This window comes from Chiroxiphia lanceolata, chromosome 8 (genome assembly GCF_009829145.1).
Source record: "Chiroxiphia lanceolata isolate bChiLan1 chromosome 8, bChiLan1.pri, whole genome shotgun sequence".
NCBI classification, from domain to species: domain Eukaryota; kingdom Metazoa; phylum Chordata; class Aves; order Passeriformes; family Pipridae; genus Chiroxiphia; species Chiroxiphia lanceolata.
In genome coordinates, this window is record NC_045644.1 from 35,942,888 (window position 1) to 35,963,981 (window position 21,094).

Sequence of the window (21,094 nt, forward strand, 5' to 3'; positions counted from 1 at the left end):
GGCTGCTTAGCCAGGGCTGCTGACCATTTATGAGTTTAGAGACACCAGAACTGAATCACCTGTTAAGTAGCTGCAGGAGAGTTGGTAATGATTAAAATCTATAAAGCAAGCTGCTGTTTGCAGCAGACCTGCTGGTGCTGATCCTTCATTACATCTTTGTAACATTTAGGAGTATTTAATGGGACCAAAATCTGTGTAACTAAGGTATGACATCATTAATTGTGCTTTTCTAGTTATTTTAAAAAATTAGCTACAGGTCTTTACTTTTCTTTTACCCAAAGTGCTTGCTTTGTAAGGAAATCCATGGCACCTTTTTGCTCATGGGCAAATTCAGGTAGCCCTGATGGTGAAGTGCAGGTGTCCAGATAATGGGAATTATTCTCATAATGGTACAGATTTCAGCTCCAAGTTAAACCAAGATCCATTCACCAAAAAATGGCAAATGGAGAAATAATAATTAACAAAAAGGAGGTGTCCCAGCAAGGCCTGGCCATGGCACTCAGTGCTCTGGGCTGGGGAACAAGGTGGGCATTGGGCCCAGGGGGACTTGGAGGTCTTTTCCAACCTTAATGATTCTGGGGTTATGCAATTTTAGGATATCTAAGGTACTTATTTTTAAACTATTTTCCGTACACTGCCCTTTTTCTCTTCGGGCTGCAAATGGAATGCCAGTAGGTATCACAAAATTAGGACAAAATGTTCTATTTACCCTTTTCCCTCCCTCTTTTTAGGTAACACAGCCAAGGTGTTTATCGAGGTGAAGGATGAAAATGACCACGTGCCTGTGTTCACCAAAAAAATGTACATTGGGGGGGTGTCTGAAGATGCCAAAATGTTTTCTTCTGTGCTTAAAGTTAAGGTAAGACTGAAGTTTTTCAACTGACATTTGCTTGCAGGGGGGAAATATTTACTCACTGGTTTGATTTTTCACAGGAGATTTTGAAATATGTGTCTTCTAAAGCTGCTGGAGCTTCTCAGGCACTGGCACCAATTTTGGCTGTATTTCTTCTTAGAAACAAGAATAATGAGCACAGAATGGGCCATTTTTCTGCTGAAATCAGTGTCTGAGTATGAATAAGGGTGTGTTGGTTTCCATTGGTGTGGGTATGATTGACTTGCCTTGTCCTGCTGTTCCAGCAATTACTGACACAAGGATGATTTTGAGTTAAAAACCAGGGGTTTTTTCTACTGAGTTTTAGGTGCTTATTTCCCACGAGGGTTTGTAGCTTTCATTTTATATCTGTTAATATTTAGATGATTTTTTGATGGTCAACACCAGTTTTTACCTTAATTTTTTCCGACTACTTGGCAGCAGCATGTTTAGATTTTGAAAGGGAAAGAACAGTTTCTGTTTCAGGTCAGCACTGGGACATAATTTTGAGGGAAAATTAACTGGGAGGTTTTTAAAAATAGAAAAAATTCAAGAAAATATAATACATAGAATCTAATTAGAACCAGACATAAAAATAGCTAAGGGTAAAAGCAATAAGTCTTCAATAAAATGCTTTTTTTTTTTTTTTCAATAAAACTGCTTCTGTGACACAATCTTTTGTGCTTGAGGCAGCTTGAGCTGCCAAGGCAGCTTCTTTCCTCTGGCTTTATTCTGTTCCCTCGCAGATCTCCTGCATCTCTGTTCACTTTAAACATTAGTGGAATAGCTTTGAAGTTGCTGATTCCAGCTTATGCATGAAAGGGCACAGAAATATGACCTGCTCAGCTTTCTTTTCACCTCATGATGTGTTTTAGAGTGCCAGGAATGAAATAGAGAAGATCAGAGGTTATTAAAGAGTTGTCCATCGTTTTTTCTTGGCAATCCTTCCCAAAATAAGCCCAGAAACGACAGAGAGGTGGGAAAACTGTTAAGCTTCTACTTCACCGACTTCATCAAATGTGAACACTCAGTTCAGGCTTCGTAAACAAAGCCAAAAAAAAAAAAGGGTCACGTAGCAACACCTGTGGTTTTTTTAAAGGCTTATTTCTGTGGGGTTAAAGAAGCTGTGAAGTGACAGCACCACTGTGTGTTGGGAAGGACACACTCGGAAAAAGATCTGCGGGATTTCCTTGGACCAAATTTCTTTCCCTCCGTCTTCTGCACTGAAATTTTAATCTCCACCAGGTTTCTCTGCCGTGTGAAATGGGTGCTGACACGTGACTGGGTGTGTGCCTGGTTCACGGGATCATTTAGGTTGGAAAAGCCCTCTGAGGTCACAGAGTCCAACCGTTCCCTTGACGCTGCCAAGGCCACCACTACCCCATGTCCCCAAGGGGCTCTTAAATCCCTTCAGGGGTGGTGACACCACCCCCTGGACAGCCTGTTCCTTTCTGTGAAGACATTTTTCCCAATATCCAATCTAAACCTCCCCTGGCACAGCTGGAGGCCATTCCCTCTCCTCCTGTGCCTTGTCCCTGGGAGCAGAGGCCGACTCCCCCCCTCCTGTCAGGGAGAACAAGAAGGTCTCCCCTTCTCCAATGAAAAGGAAATTCTAGTTGCACAAATCAGCACTGGCAGTGTTGCTGTTGGGGTGGTCTGAGACCATAACTGAGCAGAGTTTTGCAGGTGGGGGTAATATTTCTGTTAAACTTTTGTTTTTCCCTCCAGACTTTTCGCTGGTCGTTGCTTCCAGCTGCAGACCTTAAGCTGAAGGTTTGACATACTCAAAAACTACAAAAATTCTGGAAAATTTCAGAAGGACTGAACAATCATAGAATCACTAGGGTTGTAGAAGGCCTTTAAGGTCTACAAGTCCAAGCATCAACCAGCACCACCACTGTGTTCCCCAGTAACTCATGTCCCCAGGGGCCACATCCTCATGGCTTTTGAACACCTCCAGGGATGTGAGTCCACCACATCCCTGGGCAGCCACTTCCAAGGCTTTACAACCCTGTCTGTGAAGAAACCTTCATAATATCCACCTTAAACCTCCCCTGGTGCAACTTGAGGCCGTTTCCTCTCGTCCTGTCACTTGACTGACACTCACCTGGCTCCAGCTCCTGCCAGGGGCTTGTGGGGAGCCCATTACAGGACCTGCACAATGGCACTGCAGGAGATCAAGAATTCTGAAGGGCACAGTTATTTAGGTAAAGGAGTGTTTTGTGTCTGAAAGTGAATGAAACACGAGTCACAAATGCCAGATGACATTTTGAGTCGATCGTACGAAACGTTGGCCAGGCTGTGAAATCCTTCCTGCTTTTCCAAGAGCCATCCCTGATTTCTTAGGCACAGATATTCATGTGTGTCAGTCAGAGGGATAAGAAAGGGGTGGAAAAGAGCAGCTATACAGGTGGGGGAAATTTGGGGGTGAAGAGGGGAATCTGCTTGTCCCCTTCAGAAACATTTGACTCAGAAAAGGCCATCAGAGGACAAGATCATCAAAGGAGGACCAAAAAAAATATGACAGTTTTATTTCTCGAAGCTATTCCTGACAGAATTCTCCCTGACTTTGCTGACAGGCAAAATGGAACGAGGCAGAAGCCAGAAATTGTTATAAGTGGATGGCATCAAACTGTGTGTTTAGTTAAAGTAAAATTAGAAACAATTAAGAAGTGCTCTTGTTGCAGAGAATCAGGCTGTAATTTATTGTTCTAGCACTGAGCATTTTCAGCACTCAGTGCCACTTAGCTTGTTTTCTGGCCTGTAGAAAGGAAAAGTAATTACTGTTAGTTAAGTACAATCCCCATTCCAGTTTGTTTTAAGAATAATTAATCAGATGAATGTCTTTTCTTGAGCAGCTCAGGTGAGTAAAATAAAAAGAGTAGTTTTCCAGGTTGAAATTCAGAAGAACATTAATAAAGTATACGTAGAGCTTGCACTGTAGAAATTATTCAGATTTTGATGCTACTGGGGAAGTCAGGTTCTTAGTAGGAGTTTCAAATGCACTTGCTGTCTTCTTCTGCGTTCATGAATTCACATCATCTGAGTAATTTTGAAAAGAAACTGATATTCTCCTCCTATTCTCATTATTCCTGTCCCTGACAACAGCTTTGATGATCCTCAAATATGGGGTATTAGGATCAGAGAATCCCAGAATGGTTTGAGTTGGAAGAGACCTTAAAGCTCATCTTGTTCCACTCCCCTGCCAAGGGAAGGGACACCTCCCACTATCCCAGGTTGGACAGGGCTTGGTGGAACTGGATTGAGTTGCTTTGTCTTCATATGGTAGCTGAAAGTTTTGTAAAACACCAACTTTTATAGCAAAATTTACAAGAGAATCCCATTTTATCAGACTTTCAGAGGAAAAGCACGTTCATTAATTATATTTTTACGTCCCAAGCACAAATATGTATTTAGTTTATCCCAGTGGGTGCAGTAAGTATTCCCCAACAAGGGCCTTCCAGCTGGATGGCAGGGGATGCTGCTTCTGGAAGCCCTACTTGTGGAAACACCAGTTAGCAAGAAGTGCCTTTTTCCAGAGTGGCAGGAGGAGATGATGGTTGAAAATAAGAGTCAGACTCATTGGCAGACCCTGGTCACTGATGGTTTGCTTATTTATTTTGAAAGCAAAGGAGAGGTTGAAGTACCTGAGGTTAAAACTTATCATCTGGGTATCTGTATCTGCCTCAGCCTCTGGCTTGTGAAGATCAGGGTATGGAGTTTCCAGTGAAGCCAGATTGTTTCTATTCCCATTTATCCATTTTTTTTCCTGCCAGAAAACTGAGACTCACCTTGAAACCTTTCCTTTCCCCCAAAGCTGTTTGTGGCCTTAGCAGGGGCGGGGTGAGCGACCACCACACAACTCTTTGTGCTCAGATAACCCCCAGTTTCACCTTCCTGAAGTTCCCAGCATGTTCCCAAGCATCTCCATGGGAAAAGAGCAGTGGGTTAATTGCAGACCCTGGAATGGCTGGTGTTCGGATATGGGCTCAGTTAGATGTGATTTACAGGGTGTGTCTGCTTTATTTGCCATGGCTGTCATTCAATTATGAAGCATAATCCCAGTGGCAGGCGCTTGGCAGCAGTTTAAGCTGATGTAATTCTTCCCTTTTTTTATCAAATAGGATAAAATAAATGGGATAAATAGGAAAAGATGAACTGAGAGCAGTTAGTGAGGAAGGACTGAATTGTAGGTGGTTACCAGGGTAGATACTAAGGAGGCTTAAAAATAATTTTATGTTCTGGCAGAAATTTATTGTTTCTTTAATTTAGAGAGTATGTGAGGTACATCAGAGAATCAGAGTGGTTTGGATTGGGAGGGACATTAAAGAACATTTCATCCCACCCCCTGCCATGGGCAGGAACACCTTCCACTAGCCCAGGTTGCTCCAAGACTTGTCTGGACTGGCCTTGGACACTTCCAGGGATCCAGGGGCAGCCACAGCTTCTCTGGGCAACCTGTACCAGGGCCTTCCCACCCTCACAGGGAACAGTTTCTTCCCACTATATCCCATCTAACCCTGTTCTCTGTCAGTTTGAAGCCATTCCCTGTGTCCTGTCCCTCCATCCCTTGTCCCCAGTCCCTCTCCAGCTCTCCTGGAGCCCCTTCAGGCCCTGGAAGGGGCTCTCAGGTCTCCCTGGAGCCTTCTCTTCTCCAGGTGAACCCCCCCAGCTCTCCTAGCCTTTCAAATGACCCAGTGCAAAACTGCAGCTTTCAAATAGAAAAAAAAAACCATCCCTGAAAGAAACCACAATTAGCTCTTCTTTAGTGGGACATAATAATGATGGGGCATAATTAACGAGGGTAGTCGTTAATTTTTAGTATAGTAGTTCATGTGAGTAGGTTTTGGGTAAATTCATCACAAATACAGCACTGAACATTCAGATGTTTGGGTTCAGTCGTTTCAGTCGTGCTCTGTGGCTTGAACCAAATTTCAGCACTGGGAGTAAGAAACAATCAAACAACCAACCAAGAAAAGAAGTGGGGAGAGAAGAAAACAAATTGAATTTAGAGACCAATACAGTATTGGATAAACACTTCTCTCATCATCAAAACAGTCCCACGTGTGACCAAGGCCAATACTATGAAGCCCTATGAGGTCAGTGGGTTTGCTGCCAGCAGCATCCACTCTCTTAAATATTTTAATTTGAATATAAAAGCCTTTTAGAATAGGCTAATGTGTTGTCTTGCCCTAGATTCTTAGTAAGATTGCTCTAAGGAGATAAAAAGGAAGCTTGAGCTCAGCAGAATGCCACAAATCATTATCCAAAAGTCATTTTCAATTAGAATTCATTTGGGTAGTGATAAACCATATGAATTATTCTATATGGGGATGATTGGATTAAGAGCAGTGTCCTCTGAAAGCTGAGAAGTACTAATGCTCCAAGAAAAAAAAAGAAAAGGGATATATTAATGCAAATGACACCTTTTTAACCAAGGATCCAGGCCGTGATTCCTAAAGTCCCTTCTCTGCAATTCCCTTTTCTTTCTCAAAATTTTCAGCGCATACAAGAGCCCATTCCCATGATTAAAGGCCTTTTCATGCTTTTCTCCGTGAATATGTGATTTAAAAACAGGTGTAACGCTCATAGCTACTAATTTATGAATTTTGTGCATTAGGATTTGCTTTGCATTTCGATATATTAGAATTATTTTGCTTTGCCACTGGGATTTTCGTGGCACTCCTGTTTTTCCCCCTCAGAAATCCAACCAGGCTTCCTTTAGCCACATACACAGTATTTTCAATCTGCTCAAGGAAAACAACCAGAACCAACACAATCTTTAGGGAAATTACTGGCAGGAATTGACTTTTCACTATAATGGTGTGTCATTAGCCCTTTCTTTTTAAAGATTTTTAAAGTAAAAACCTCTGGTTTTATTTATTAAAGTGCATTTAAATGAGGAAATATCAGAGATCCTAATTCTAGTGAAGGAAGGGAGAGGGTCTTTTTCTCTACTCCTTGGTTTATAAAGGTATTTTTGTGCTGCAAATGTTTGCAAAGAAGGAATCTTGCCAAAAAAAGGACCAGTGAATCCAAGTCTGTGGAAGTGGTGGCCTGTATTTGGTGGAAATAGCTTGGTTCTTACAATCTGGTTGATCAGGTTTTCATTTCAGACTTTTCCTGTGGTTTTTCCCCCTTTCTGATGAACTGCATAATGTAACTTCATCCTTTATTGCCCCTTGAATATCTTAATGTACAGGGGAGCAAATAAAGCCACGTCACGCTGCAGCTCCTGACCCTGCTGACACACAGGGGAGCAGGGATTGCTCTTTCCTTCCCCACCATCCTCAAAAGCATCTTAGGGGTTCCACACTGGGCTAAAACAATGGATAAGATAAATATTTAAAATTCCTGGATGTAGATATGTGGATATGCAGAGGGAGAATACTGGGATTACTTTTTTACCCAGACACGTTATCCATGTTAAATCTCCAGTTATTTTCTATCCGTGCCCAAAACTTCCACATTTCTTTTGGTATTTCCTTTTCCTTGGGATGACCAGTGAATCTTTAGGGTGGCAAGTCCTGGAAAAGGGAGATTCCACCTTGGGCACCCAGGACAGCTTTGAGCTGGGAAAGACAAAGCGTTCCCTCGTGTGTCCACCAGGGAACCACTTGTGCCTAAAAATCAGCTGCTTTGCCTGTCACGACCTTTTCATAGTTAAAATGGGATTGATGAATCCCAGAGGAGGGAGAAGACATCCCTGGGAGAAGGAGAAACCTCCTCTGCAGCCTCACTGCAGGCACAACAGCCCAGCTGCTGTAACATCTGGCCCCTGATGGAAGCAGCGTGTCCTGCTAAAAATATCATCCCAGGAATGCCAAGCACACAGGTGATTGCTTTCAAAAAAACTATTTCTGCTTAATATGTTGGCTTGCTAAACTTTTTACTATAAAAACTATTGGTTTATTATTCTTTTCCTCTGGTTGTGAGATCAGGGAATCTGCTGAGAACTTACTGAGATTCTACAGAGAACCCTTCGGGTTTTTTTTTCAAATTAATATCGGATTATTTCAGTTACTCTGATATTTTCCAACATTTTTAAGGCTGTTAGTCCTGCATGTGCCTTTCTGAGTAAAGAGGCTCTTACAGGGGATGGAAGGGGGGTGGCATGCCTGGATTATTCCCATCCCATGGAGGATCTCCATGTGTGTGGGCTGCACTCCCACCTTCACACGTCTTCTATCGAGCACTAACTGCTCTTGGAAGAGCAGGAAAATGCTATAAAATCGTTTTTCCCAGTCATATTTTCCAAAATCCTAGTTTGGGAGCACCTCTTATTCAACATTTCTTTGCCATGAGACAGCCTATCAAAGTGGATCCGTGTTTCCTTCCTGCGCCTCGGGGGTTTTGACTCCGTTGGACAACAGTGTGAGCGATTCTTATTTGCCTTATTTCTGCCCACCTGGGTCCTTGGGAGTGGGCTGGGCAGTGACAAGGATCACTGATATAGTGATACATATATATTTATATATATATATATATATATATATAACTGCCTCCAGCCCTGGAGAACAGCACAGCAAGGACATGGAGCTGCTGGAGCCAGTCCAGGGGAGGCCCCAAGAGGATCTGAGGGCTGGAGCAGCTCTGCTGGGAGGAAAGGCTGGGAGAGTTGGGATTGTTCAGCCTGGAGAGGAGAAGCTTTGGGGTGACCTGATTGTGGCCTTTCAGGGCCTGAAGGGGATGAAAAGAAACATGGAGAGAGACTATTTACAAGGGCCTGGAGTGACAGGACAAGGGGGAATGGCTTCCTGCTGCCAGAGGGCAGGGTTAGATGGGATATTGGGAAGGAATTGTTCCCTGTGAGGGTGGGGAGGCCCTGGCCCAGGTTGTTCAGAGAAACTGTGGCTGCCCCTGGATCCCTGGAAGTGTCCCAGGCCAGGTTGGACGGGGCTTGGAGCAACCTGGGCTAGTGGAAGGTGTCCCTGCCCATGGCAGAGGTTGGAATGAGATGCACTTTAAGGTCCCTTCCAATCCAACCCATTCCATGATATCAGTGACAGCCCATTCTTTTTCTCTTTGCTGTAGTACATTTGTAAGAACACCAAACAAATGATGCTTTTAAAGCATAAATTAATTCCTCTTTGGCTCCACGTGGCTCCACAAACACAACCCTGTGGTTGGACACTTATCCCCTCCTCCAGGGAGACTTGTAAAACTAATCCCACGTGGCAACAGCACTGATATTGTCACCAACAATTGCCAGTTCTGTGGAAGAGCATTAAAATCATCACTGACTGTAACTCCTCAAGCTGTTCCCTAACCATGGGCCGATTCCAGCTTTTAGCATTATCAGCGGGGGCTCAATTCAGTCTTGCTGCTTAGAATTAAATGCAATTGTTAATTTTAAATGTTTCCCAGTCTCCCTGGAAGGGTCACCCTTAATCAGGAGCCCGAGGATGCTAACAGGGCATGGAAAATGGATGGGACTGTGCTGCTGAGGGGTTTTTTCCCTTCTTCCTAGCAGATGGCGGCTTCAACTGTTCCCAATTAGTTGCTGGCACATAAAATTGCTTTTAGAACAAGACCATTTCTACCGGCAGGAATTTACAGATTGTTGCAGATTAGCAGTTCTGCAGCCACAGCTGCCACTGGCCTGTTTTAGAGGCAGTTTTACTTGGTGATTTACAGACACTGAAGCCACTAAGTTTGTTGTAGCTATTGCAGTTTACCCTTTTTTTTTTTTTTCTGTATTTCTTCACTGCTCTGCTCTTTTACACTCTCCCCTGGCTGCTTTTGAACTGCTGCTCATCACCTTGGGTTTGGCTGCCTCAGAAATTTGTAGCTTTGCATCTGCTTCTCAAACTTCACCTTTTTTCCCACCGAATTCCCAGCTGTGAGATATTTGAACAGCCTTAAGGGACAGCTCATGCGGAACCTAAGGCTTGTGTGAATAGTCAGGATGAGAGGAAATGGCCTCAAGTTGTTCCAGAGGAGGTTTAGATTGGATGTTAGGGAAAAAAATCTTCGTGGAAAGGGTTGTCAGGCATTGGAAGGGGCTGCCCAGGGAGGTGGTGAAGTCCCCACCTGTGTGGGGTGTTCAAAAAACATGTGGATGCGGCACTTGAGAACACGGTTTTGTGGTGAACACTGTGGTGGTGGGTTGGTGGTTGGACTTGGTGAATTTAAAGGTCTTTTCCAACTTTTATGATTCTATTTATTACACCAGAAAAAACTTCTATACTCAGGGAAACTGTGAGTGGCTACAGAGGCACCACTAAAGGGATCTCTATTGCTTCCAGTTTTTGGCTCATGTATTTTCATCTCTTATTTTCACCTTGACTCAGCTCTAATGAGTCCTATATACTTCCATACCAAGGATTATTGGCTTATTGGTCTTCTTGTTCCAAGAGAGATATCTGACAGTAAAATGATAAGAAAACCCTGTCAATAACTTTTCAATAAACCATAGAATCCTGGAATGGTTTTGGGTTGGAAGGGACCTGAAAGATCATCTTGTTTAACCTCTGCCATGGGCAGGGACACCTTCCACTAGCCCAGGTTGCTCCAACCTGGCCTTGGACACTTCCAGGGATCCAGGGGCAGCCACAGCTTTTCTGGACAGCCTGTGCCAGGGCCTCCCCACCCTCACAGGGAAGAGTTTCTTCCATACATACAATCTAAATTTCCCCTCTTCCAGTTTGAACCCATTCCCTCACTGATGGGGTAGGAGCTGGAGGTGATGCCAGCCAAACTCCCTCACTGTGGGCACACCTGCACTCAGTCACAGGAGGGTGGAATTTGGCCTGATAATTCCTAACATCATCCATATTTATCAGCCCTCAATCACAGCAGAGTTTCGGAGACATCTGTATTTCTTGCACATGACAAAAGGCAGATTTGCCGCTGTACTATTAAGATTAAGTGTAGCTCTTTCTCTTCTTTGACAGTCCTAATGCAACTCTTGAGATGTTGTAGATCTCCTCCTAATGAAGTGTCAAAAATATTTACCTTCAGGACAAATTACAAGAACAGCAAACATCCTCACCGTGTATTAAAGAAGTTTGGTACGTTCCTGTCAGCGGCTCACAAGCTCTCCCTGGTGGTCCTGCCGAGCCGAGCCTCTTGCCAAGCGTTGTTAGGTCTGAGCGATGAGGCGGGGGGAATGGAAACAACGAAATTAAAACATTCGAAACTGGAATCTGATCCTTTTCCCGGGCTGTTCTGCACCTGTTTTGCTCGTCTCTGTGTAGGTGGCTTCTGGGAGGGAAATGGCCTGAGCTGCAGCGATGCTGACGCTGTTTGATTACTCTGGAGTGACACTGAGTTCTCAGAACTTCTGCAAAATTAACTCATAGCCTGCCTGCAAGCTTTGGGCACCTGAGCTGCAGGATTTTAGAAGCTGGAGCTCCTAAAATGCCTCTTTCACTGGAGTTTGATGTGTTAAACTCAGCTGCAAAACTAAGATCTCGTTGCTTCTAAGCAGTGACTCCAGAGTGCTGATGTTTGTTCAGAAAGGCTGACTCCAGGTAATGTCTGTGCCTGGGGAATGGATACCTTCATTTGGATCCAAATGTTCTTTATCCCTAGTCCCCCCCTGACACGGGTGAAATGCTGAAGGTGACATTGATTTCTGGTGTTATTTGAAACAAGCTGCTATTTAAAGCTGTATCTTTCTGTTGAGAGAGAATTTGCTAATATTACAAATATGACAGGCTTCTGACCCAGCTGAACCAACCTAACAAATCCATTTTACCACAGAAATTGGCTTTTTATTGAAAGGGTGTAATGCTCATCCCACAGGGCACCTCCAGAGAACCTTTGGCACTTAGCTGGGCAGCCACTGTGAAACTTGTCTCGCTGCAGTGATGAACCTCAGGGAGCTGGATCAGATATTGCTGCTCCACCTGCTGCTCTGTGCCTCGTGCTCAAACACATGCTGTGTGGAGTTACTGGAATTTCCTTTGTCTTTCCCCCCCCCCCCCCCAGCTCCATTACTGACATGCCAAGTGGGCTGTGGGTAAGCCAGTGGGTTTGTCCAGACAGGTCTTTTCTGGATTGTTCCTGGCTTTAACCTGAGTTATGTTCTACAAGCTGAACTTACCCCAGAATGGTCTGGGTTGGAAGGGACCTTAAGGACCATCTCATCCCACCCTCTGCCATGGGCAGGGACATCTTCCACTAGCCCAGGTTGCTCCAAACCCCATCCAACCTGGCCTTGGACACTTCCAGGGATCCAGGGGCAGCCACAGCTTCTCTGGGCAACCTGTGCCAAGGCCTCCCCACCCTCACAGGGAACAATTCCTTCCCAATATCCCCTCCCTGTGCAGTGTCAGTGGGAAGCCATTCTCTCTTGTCCTGTCCCTCCAGGCCCTTGGAAACAGTCCCTCTCCAGGTACCTGCCTGGCCTTGGACCCACACACAGGGATTTGGTCTATATGAGACAAGAAAGTGATGATTTTAAAAATTTCCCTGCTCTGCATCAATACGAAGAGTTACTTTTACATATTCCAGTATCCCTTGCTACCACAGGCAGAGGCTCCTTGACCTCAGCTCCGAGTTTGTGGATGATATAAAACTCTCTTACAACACTTTGACAAAATGGATCCAAAAAACCACCCAGAGAAGCTGCTTTGAATGGTTCTGTAACCAACAGTCCGCATGTTTGCAAGGATGCTTTATTTCTGTTATCAGGCTGATTTGAAATGTTTCTTTAGTAAGAGTAACTTTAGTAGTAACAGTGTAGTAATAGCAATCCTGTGCACTCTTTTAGTTGTAATTTGAAGATTTCTGTGGTGTTTGGTTAAGAACAGGTACTTGAAGTGAAAGATTTGATTGTTATCATATATTCATGATTTGTAGGGATCCCTGGGAGGAGAGGCTGGGGCTGCCCCAGGCTGGGCACAGCCCCTTCCAGTGGCCCCTTCCAGTGGCCCCATGGCCAGGCACAGCTGAGGTGCTGGTTTAATTTTTGTCTTGCTTTCTCCCCATCCAAATATCAACCTGCTGTTTAGGTCCAGCCACTTCTTTGTGTTCAGGTTGGATATTGGGGAAAATTTCTTCACTGAAAGAGGAGTTAAACATTGGAAGGGGCTGCCCAGGGAACGGGACACCATCCTGGAAGTGTTCAGGAAATGACTGGATGTGGCTCTCAGTGCTCTGGGGGGGGTGACAAGGTGGGGATTGGGCACGGGGTGGACTGGATGGTCTTGGAGGTCTTTTCCAATTCCATGATTCTGTAGCACAGCATGCTTTCACATTCAGTTCTTCCTTCAGGATTTAATTGTCAAAGGAAAGCCAAAAATTTGCCTAGTCCTGATATCCACCTGTCAAGCTCCTGCCTGCTGGCTCCAGGATGTTCTGGGGCTGTATTTCCCTGTGCCAGTTGGAAAGCAGGAGTGCTCTGGAAAAGCTCACTGATATCTTTACTTTTTTGACTGACAGAATGGGGTACATTTCAGAAAGCTTTTAACCTCCCCCATCTTCCCTAAAAACGCTAATAAAGGGGGTTGAGATCACCCAAGAGGCAGTAATCTTGATTTTAAAAGCAAGCTCCGGAGCTAGAGAACAAAAGCAATTTAACACATTTCATATTTATGCTTTTGGTAGCCGAGCTGGATAAAGCTTTATCAATTTAGAGGCAAACAAAATATTCCCAGAGGATGTGAGGACCATTTCAAGCAGTCCTGTCTCAGTGATGAGTGACAGCCGGTGTCATTGTGGGAGCTCATTTTTGGGCAGCTCTGCAGCTCTGTGATGTGCTGTTTGAAAAGTATTTGCTGTCTCCAGCTAAACCAGGCTGGATATTATCGTTTAAGTGCTGCATAGTTCTGTCTATTCCATCTGGGCTGATAGGAGTTGGAGTGTAGCATGGAGAGCACATCCAGCTTTGAGTACCTGGATCCGGTGCGTCTCCTCGCTGGTATTCCCTGGAAATTATCCGAAAATGAAGACAGAACAGGAATCAGTAAAAATTTCCACCGTAAAGATGTTGTTCTCTGCTGGTGAGGAAACAATTAATGATGATTAATGGCCACCTACTGAAGGCTTAATGACCTTGCACAGATGAAGCCCCTTTAGCAGCAGTGGCGTATCAGGGCAAACAGCTCCAGTCTCTGCTCTCTGGGACCAGGGACAGCACCCAGGGAACAGCTGGAGCTGTGCCAGGGGAGGATCAGGTTGGATCTCAGGAAAAGGTTCTTCCCCCAGAGGGTGGTTGGCACTGAACAGGCTCCCCAGGGCAGTGGGCACAGCCCCAGGGCTGCCAGAGCTCCAGGAGGGTTTGGACAACACTGAGGGACAGGGTGGGATTGTTGGGGTGTCTGTGCAGGACCAGGAGTTGGACTGGATGACCCTTGTGGGTCCCTTCCAGCTCAGGATATTCTGTGGTCGTATGAGCTCTTAACGCTGCCACAAACCCTGACTAGATTGTGATTATGTTTTGTTCTTAAATCAGGTAAAGTAGGGATTTTACACGGATTTTACATGGATTTTACACCAAGACCTACCCCTTTTTGAAGTCAGGGCTGTTTTTTCTCCCTAGTCAGGGTTTGTGGCATCCACCAGGCAGCCCTGGGAGCTTAAGCCACAGGTTTAGAAGCTGTACCAAGGCTTTGATAAAAGCTGGTGATAGCTGCTGAGGTGCCCCACATGCTGAGGTGATGCCCAAACCTGTGAGTGTGCAATGTACAGGCAGTGATTAACTTCCATCTCGCTGACCCTTCCCACATGGAGCACGGGAAAGCCTTGGAAGGGTCCTCAGAAACACTCCCCTCTGAACACGGCTCCTGGCTGCTGAACAGGAGCATAAGGAATGGGTCTGGAGAGGCCAGGATGGGGCTACCCAGGGTTGGCAGGCACAAGGAAGATGGAATAACAGCTCCCAGGGCTGCCTGGTGGATGCCAAGTCTGCATCCTAAATCAGCAACAGGACAGTGCCAGGGCAGCTCTGGGTCTGCACAGCAGGTCCTTGTGCACCAGGGCAGGAATGCCACTCATTCCTTTCTTTTTTCAATAAAAAGATTTATTTATTTGCTCCAAAACTGCCTGTGCAGAATATCTCTAAGAAGAGGGAAAACATTCTCATTGTATAAGTTTGTGAATAAGTTGCTGGGATGTTTTTTTTTCTTTGATATTGAATTTTCAACAAGAATTTGGTGGTGGAGGTTTCTCAGAATTGAACTGTTCTTACATACTGTTGCAGACTTGAACAGTCAATTTATATTTTTCTTTTTCTTTTCTTTTTTTTTAAATTTTTTTTCTTTCTTTTGGAGCAGTTTAGTGCCAACAGAGGAGAAAGAAATTGCTGGAAAAGCAAAACTGTGAGCAGCAAAGTTAAATGAACCATTTAAAGCACCAGCAATATCTGCACTCTGGGATCTAATGTTTTAAATGTCAGAGTGGAAGAAATTTGCTGGACCAATGTATAACTTTATTTAAAGGACAAGGTTAATGATTCCTTGCCTGCATATTTACCTTGTTTGCCTCTGCTTGTTTTCTTTTCCCCATCAGGCTGATGATAAAGACACTGGGAATTACAGTGCCATGCAGTACAGACTCATCATTCCCCCCATCAAGGATGGCAAAGAAGGTTTTGTGATTGAAGCTTACACAGGGCTGATCAAAACTGCAATGCTCTTCAAAAACATGAGGAGATCCTATTTCAAGTTCCAGGTCATTGCCACTGACAATTACGGAAAAGGACTGAGCAGCAAAGCAGAAGTGCTTGTAAGTATGAGCCAGGCATCGTTAGGGAATAATTCCTGAGGAAATTTAACCACCATGTAGAGTTTAATTCCAGGCAGACCTATAGAAAAGCCATGAACTGTGTGTGCTTAATTTTTTAAGTCACTGAAATAAAGCTTTTGCCTTTCTAAAGCAAAAGATTTTAGGACATGTTAGAGTGAGTCCAGAGGAGACACCAGGTTGGTCAGGGGGCTGGAGCAGCTCTGCTGGGAAGAAAGGCTGGGAGAGTTGGGATTGTTCAGCCTGGAGAGGAGAAGCTTTGGGGTGACCTGATTGTGGCCTTGCAGGGCCTGAAGGGGCCTGCAAGAAAGATGGAAAGATGGAGAGAGACTATTCATAAGGGCCTGGAGTGTCAGGACAAGAGAGAATGGCTCCCCCCTGCCAGAGGGCAGGGATAGATGGGATACTGGGAAGAAATCCTTCCCTGTGAGGGTGGGGAGGCCCTGGCCCAGGTTGCCCAGAGAAGCTGTGGCTGCCCCTGGATCCCTGGAAGTGTCCAAGGCCAGGTTGGACGGGGCTTGGAGCAACCTGGGCTAGTGGAAGGTGTCTCTGCCCATGGCAGGGGGTGGAACTGGATGGTATTTAATGTCCCTTCCCACCCAAGCCATTCTGTGATTCCATGACTCCATGTCCCTGCTGGCCATGTCCTAGTTGGCCACGTCTTACTTGCTCATGTCTAAAGGGAGCCTCAAGGAATAATTTTGGGCTGAGAACATACTTCTGAGTTTCCAGGAAAGCCCTGTTTCAGAGCTGGCCCCAACCTGAGGCCTCGAGCTCGTGGTTTTTTGCTGTGTAAAGGACATTGACTTAGTCCAGTCACGGGAACCATCAGAGCTAAATTTCTTTAAAGCCCATATAACATGATGGATTGGCTTAATATTAGCATAATGTGGCAGGGATGAAGTGCATTATCCACTTCATGGGAACACTGTCAAATGATACAGATGAGAACCATAACACTTGGGGCATTGAGTTATGCAGGGATTCACCAAATAAACATAATGTATGACGTCCTCATGCTTGACCTCCCCAAATGATAGGGCACCCTCAGGCAATTTGGGCAGTAATGGCATATTAAAATATAGCCAGAAGGTATCGACATTTAAATTAGAAAGTGAAGGATGTCTCATTAATTTATAGAGGTCCCTTTAGGTTGTCTGGGTGAGTGATGGGCAGTGCACCCGTTGTCTTTGAGCAAGGCATGGAAGCTGAGAGTGGCTGGAGAGACAATTAGAGATCGACACCATCCCACTGAAAGTTGGGACATGGAGCTGCTGGAGCCGGTCCAGAGGAGGCCCCAAGAGGATCAGAGGGCTGGAGCAGCTCTGCTGGAAGGAAAGGCTGGGAGAGTTGGGATTGTTCAGCCTGGAGAGGAGAAGCTTTGGGGTGACCCAGTTGTGGCCTTCCAGGGCCTGAAGGGGCCTGCAGGAAAGATGGAGAGAGACTATTTCCAAGGGCCTGGAGTGCCAGGTCAAGGGGGAATGGCTTCCCACTGCCAGAGAGTAGGGTTTCATAGGATAGTGGGAAGGAATTGTCCCCTGTGAGAGTGGGGAGGCCCTGGCCCAGGTTGCCCAGAGAAGCTGTGGCTGCCCCTGGATCCCTGGAAGTGTTCAAGGCCAGGTTGGATGGGGCTTGGAGCAACCTGGGCTAGTGGGAGGTGTCCCTGCCCATGGCAGGAAGTGGGACTGGATGATCTTCCAGGTCCCTTCCAACCCAAACCATTCTGTGATGCTCTGATTTTATGCCCCAAGTGAGATCCATATGTGAAAATCCTTTCTCAAGATTTGAACAGGATTTGTCCTGCTGAAACTGTGGCTCAGGTGCTCAGCCTGGCAGGTGTTCTTTCTTTCAATCCCAGCTCAAGAAGTGCACATAGAAATGGGAAATGGATTTAGTTACTCTTGTGCAAGTGAATAAGATGTGGGGGAAGGAGACAGGACTGCACTGGGAGGAGGTCTAGGGGGAAGAGGCAGGACACGACCAGAGGAAGAACCTGAGCAAGGTATCCTCCAGAACTGAAACCAGGAGCTTCCTCAGAGCCTGGCACAGCTCTGTGAGCACCATGACCTGCCAAATCCACTGGTTGAAGGTCTTCATGCTGGTGGAGACAGTCCATGTGATGGACACTGGGCTGCTCCTGATGGCTGGAACCGGCTTGATGGCTCGAATCAGACGTCTGAGGGGAGACAGTTTGGTTCCATCTGATGGCATTTCCCTCTTTAAGCCTCTGTGAGAGAACAGGAAGAAATAAGAAATTACATTTTAAAATGAGTTTGCTGCAAGGAAGCACTTAAAGGTACTAAGTGTAGGTAGTGAATATTCACTATCATAAGATATGATGTCATAGTTATCTTTATAGGATATCATGGATATCATCTTTGATCAAATGGGGTTTGGGGAGTTGCAAGGCCCCTTCCTCATTCAGCTCTCAGTATAAGCTACTCCCAGGAATCCCTCAGTGCCACATAATGATCCAGACTCTTTGTAGGCTCTGCCTTAATTTAAAACTTGGGAACTACCTAATGAATGAATCTTGGGATCAAAGGGATATCACTTATGGGCTGGTGCTTATCAACAATTTTATGCTTTCCCTGCCTTTACAAATGTGGATAATAAGCCAGTTTCCTCTAGAAACCTCCAATTTTGCTTGATTTTTATCCAACACCCTTGGTTTCCTGTAGCTTGTCATGAATGTGTTTATCCATGTTTTTGTATAGGAACAAGTGGTGATAATTGTGATTCCTGGAATGTGAAAAGAACTATTGCCTTTGTCTGCAGTGTTGCCTTTATGCAGCACTCAGCATATGGAGCACAGTGGTTGCTTGAATTGGCTCATGTCATTAATTCTATTAAATTGATCATTCTGTTAGAGTTCCGTTGTATGATTTTAGTCTAAACTTTATTTGGAACTCGTTATAATTCTGTTCTTCTTACACAGAAGCCAGATCAGGGCACCTGATGACATTTCAAGAACATTTAAATATTTAAAGTTGAATTAAGCTTCAAAGCTGGTGAATCAGTGTTTGATGTGGAAGGGTATTGTGGCTTTTCTGCTGCAGTGATTACAGGGCTTGGGCTCCTCTTTTGAAAATCATGCGTTGTTTATTTCTTTTAGAATCAACTTAATTCTTGATTTTTAAATTTATCGGGTTTCACATTGGCCTACTTTTCCAAATTTTCCTCCAGAATCCTTCCCAGGATTGAGGAGGACATGGCTCAGGAGCTGTGTGGTGTCCCTTTTGCACACTGACTGTCCAGCCCGACGTTGGGAAACTCAGGAGTGATGTTGGTTTTGTAGTAGAAAATGCCAGTTCCAGAGATTTGTTCTGAGCTCAGTCTGTGCTTTGGTGGAAAACTGGAATTTAATTTTATTTCGACAAAGCACACAAGTATTGAGTGGAATAGAGGCATTTTTCCTTTTTTTTTTTTTTTTTAAGGAAAGAGCTCAACTGTAAAATATACACAGTTATGAACAGTTTTATGATGTAGAGAGGGAGAGGCTAAAGCAATTGGAGATTAAAATAAAGACTTTCACTGGTAACTTCAAAGTAAGCAAACAATTTCCTTCATGGTTTTCTAACAAAATATCATTGATTTAGTTGAATTAATCTTGTATTTCCATTTACCTTGGTGCACGTTGCATGTCTCCAGGGCAGGATTTCCCTGTCGTCAGAATGCTCGTAAGTAATTTTGGATATGGCCCCTGGGAGATCTGTGATTCTGGGAGTGAAGTCTAAACTATGAAGAACAGGTTTTGCAGTCCCCACCTTAAGAATCTCTAATTCTGTCGCAGAGCTGCAATTACAGCTTCTGGTTAAATCTTCACCTGCTGTTTATGGCTTTTGGCTGCCAAGCAAAGAGAGATTTCCCAGCTCCCCCGTTTGGAATTAAAAGGAGGAATCTGTGCGTGGCTGTGGAGGCAGGGAAGTGGTGATTCCATTCTTGGTGTGTGGGGAGGATGCTGTGCCTGGCAGTGCCAACTGAATTTCCCTCTTTTCTTTCCAGGTCTCTGTGGTCAATCAGTTGGATATGCAGGTCATCGTCTCCAACGTTCCTCCCACCCTCGTGGAACAAAACAAAGATCAACTCATAGGGTAATTAATTTATTTCCTGTACAAATATCAGACAGTTCACTGGGTTTGGGATTAGATCCAACAGGGAGTGCTGATATATTTGAAACCAGCTAAAATCCCTTTGATCCAATAATTGCACTCAGGCACCACAGCATCATCAGGTTCCAGGAGCCAGGCTTGCAGTTCTGGCTTCTTTTTGGGAGACAGAGACAATTTTGTGTGCTTGGGGTCTTAAAACCATGGATTAGACAGTGTGGGATAGAAAATAACGTAGGAAATAGTTTATAAATGATCTTTGTACTCTTCTGTCCATTTAATCAGCAGTGAGAGGCACTTCTCAGATTTCCACAGGTCTGGTCCATCCTGACTGTTGTGGTACCTTTAATTCTCCATGGAATTTTAAATACCTTGGGATTGATGATGCAATCCCTCACTGGAAAAGCAGTGAATGGCTTACAACTTCCCGGGACTAGGAAAAATTACTGGTGGATTTGCTCCTGGAGATTTAGGACGTGTTCCATTTTTCTAACATCAGAAGCACTAATGAAGTTGTTCAGGCAATAGGCTTCATTCACATGGATCCCATTTCCTAGAACTAGGAATAACTTCCTAAAAGGAGGTTCTAATGAGGTGTGGAGGTCGGTCTCTTCTCTCAGGTAACAAGGGACAGGATGAGAGGAAATGGCCTCAAGCTGTGCCAGGGAAGGTTTAGGTTGGATTGGAGGAACCATTTCTTCACAGAAAGGGTGCTTAAGCATTGGAAGGGGCTGCCCAGGGTATTTCCATTCCTGGAACTGCTCAAAAAAACATGTGGATGTGGCACTTGGGGACATGGTTTAGTGGTGAACATGGTTCTGGGGTGACAGTTGGACTCGGTGACCTTAGAGGTCATTTCCAGCCTAAATGATTCCATGATTCCGTATTTCACAGGGAACTGAGTTTTTGAGTGAGTACAAAGTCTCAAAAAAAAAATCATGGCCAGGTTTTGAGTTCCCAAAATCAGCTTGGGGAGTCTTTACCTTCACCAACACCATGAGCAAGCAAGTGCAACTAAAGAATTTCTCTTCTAAGAATAAGTTTTCAAGGACAGAAGATACAACCACGGGCAAAGGGAAACCAAGTTATTTGGAGAGCTTCTCAGACTGAAGTACTTTGACCACTTCAAATAGTGCACTAATTTATAAAATTGGAATGTGTAATTCATTAACAGATGAAAAAACTCTATCATTAACCTGGTCTAGTGGAAGGTGTCCCTGTCTGTGGCAGGGGAGTTGGAACTAGATGGTCTTTAAGATCCCTTCCAAACCCAAACCATTCTGTGATCTGTGAACTGAATGAGTCACTACAGAGGTTACTCAGCTCTTTCTCCTCTCATTTTGTAAATATTAATCCCTGAAAATATAACATTTAGTCAGCAATTGCAGCACTTGGTGATGGGGAATGTTAGGGAAGAGAGGGT

The 21,094-nt window shown here is 44.7% G+C and overlaps 1 protein-coding gene across 20 annotated transcripts in view; it reads left to right on the forward strand.

Moving 5' to 3' along the window:
* Positions 1 to 21,094, forward strand: part of PCDH15 (protocadherin related 15) — a 696,943-nt gene that overhangs the window by 640,292 nt on the left and 35,557 nt on the right. For all 20 annotated transcript variants that reach the window (XR_004358261.1, XM_032694780.1, XM_032694781.1 and 17 more), the window contains 3 exons: positions 732 to 859; positions 15,329 to 15,544; positions 19,568 to 19,656. Coding sequence is in view for 19 of the 20 variants with exons in the window: in XM_032694780.1 (XP_032550671.1) it covers positions 732 to 859; positions 15,329 to 15,544; positions 19,568 to 19,656 (433 nt within the window). In the remaining variant the exon portion in view is untranslated. The remainder of the gene's footprint in view (positions 1 to 731; positions 860 to 15,328; positions 15,545 to 19,567; positions 19,657 to 21,094) is intronic.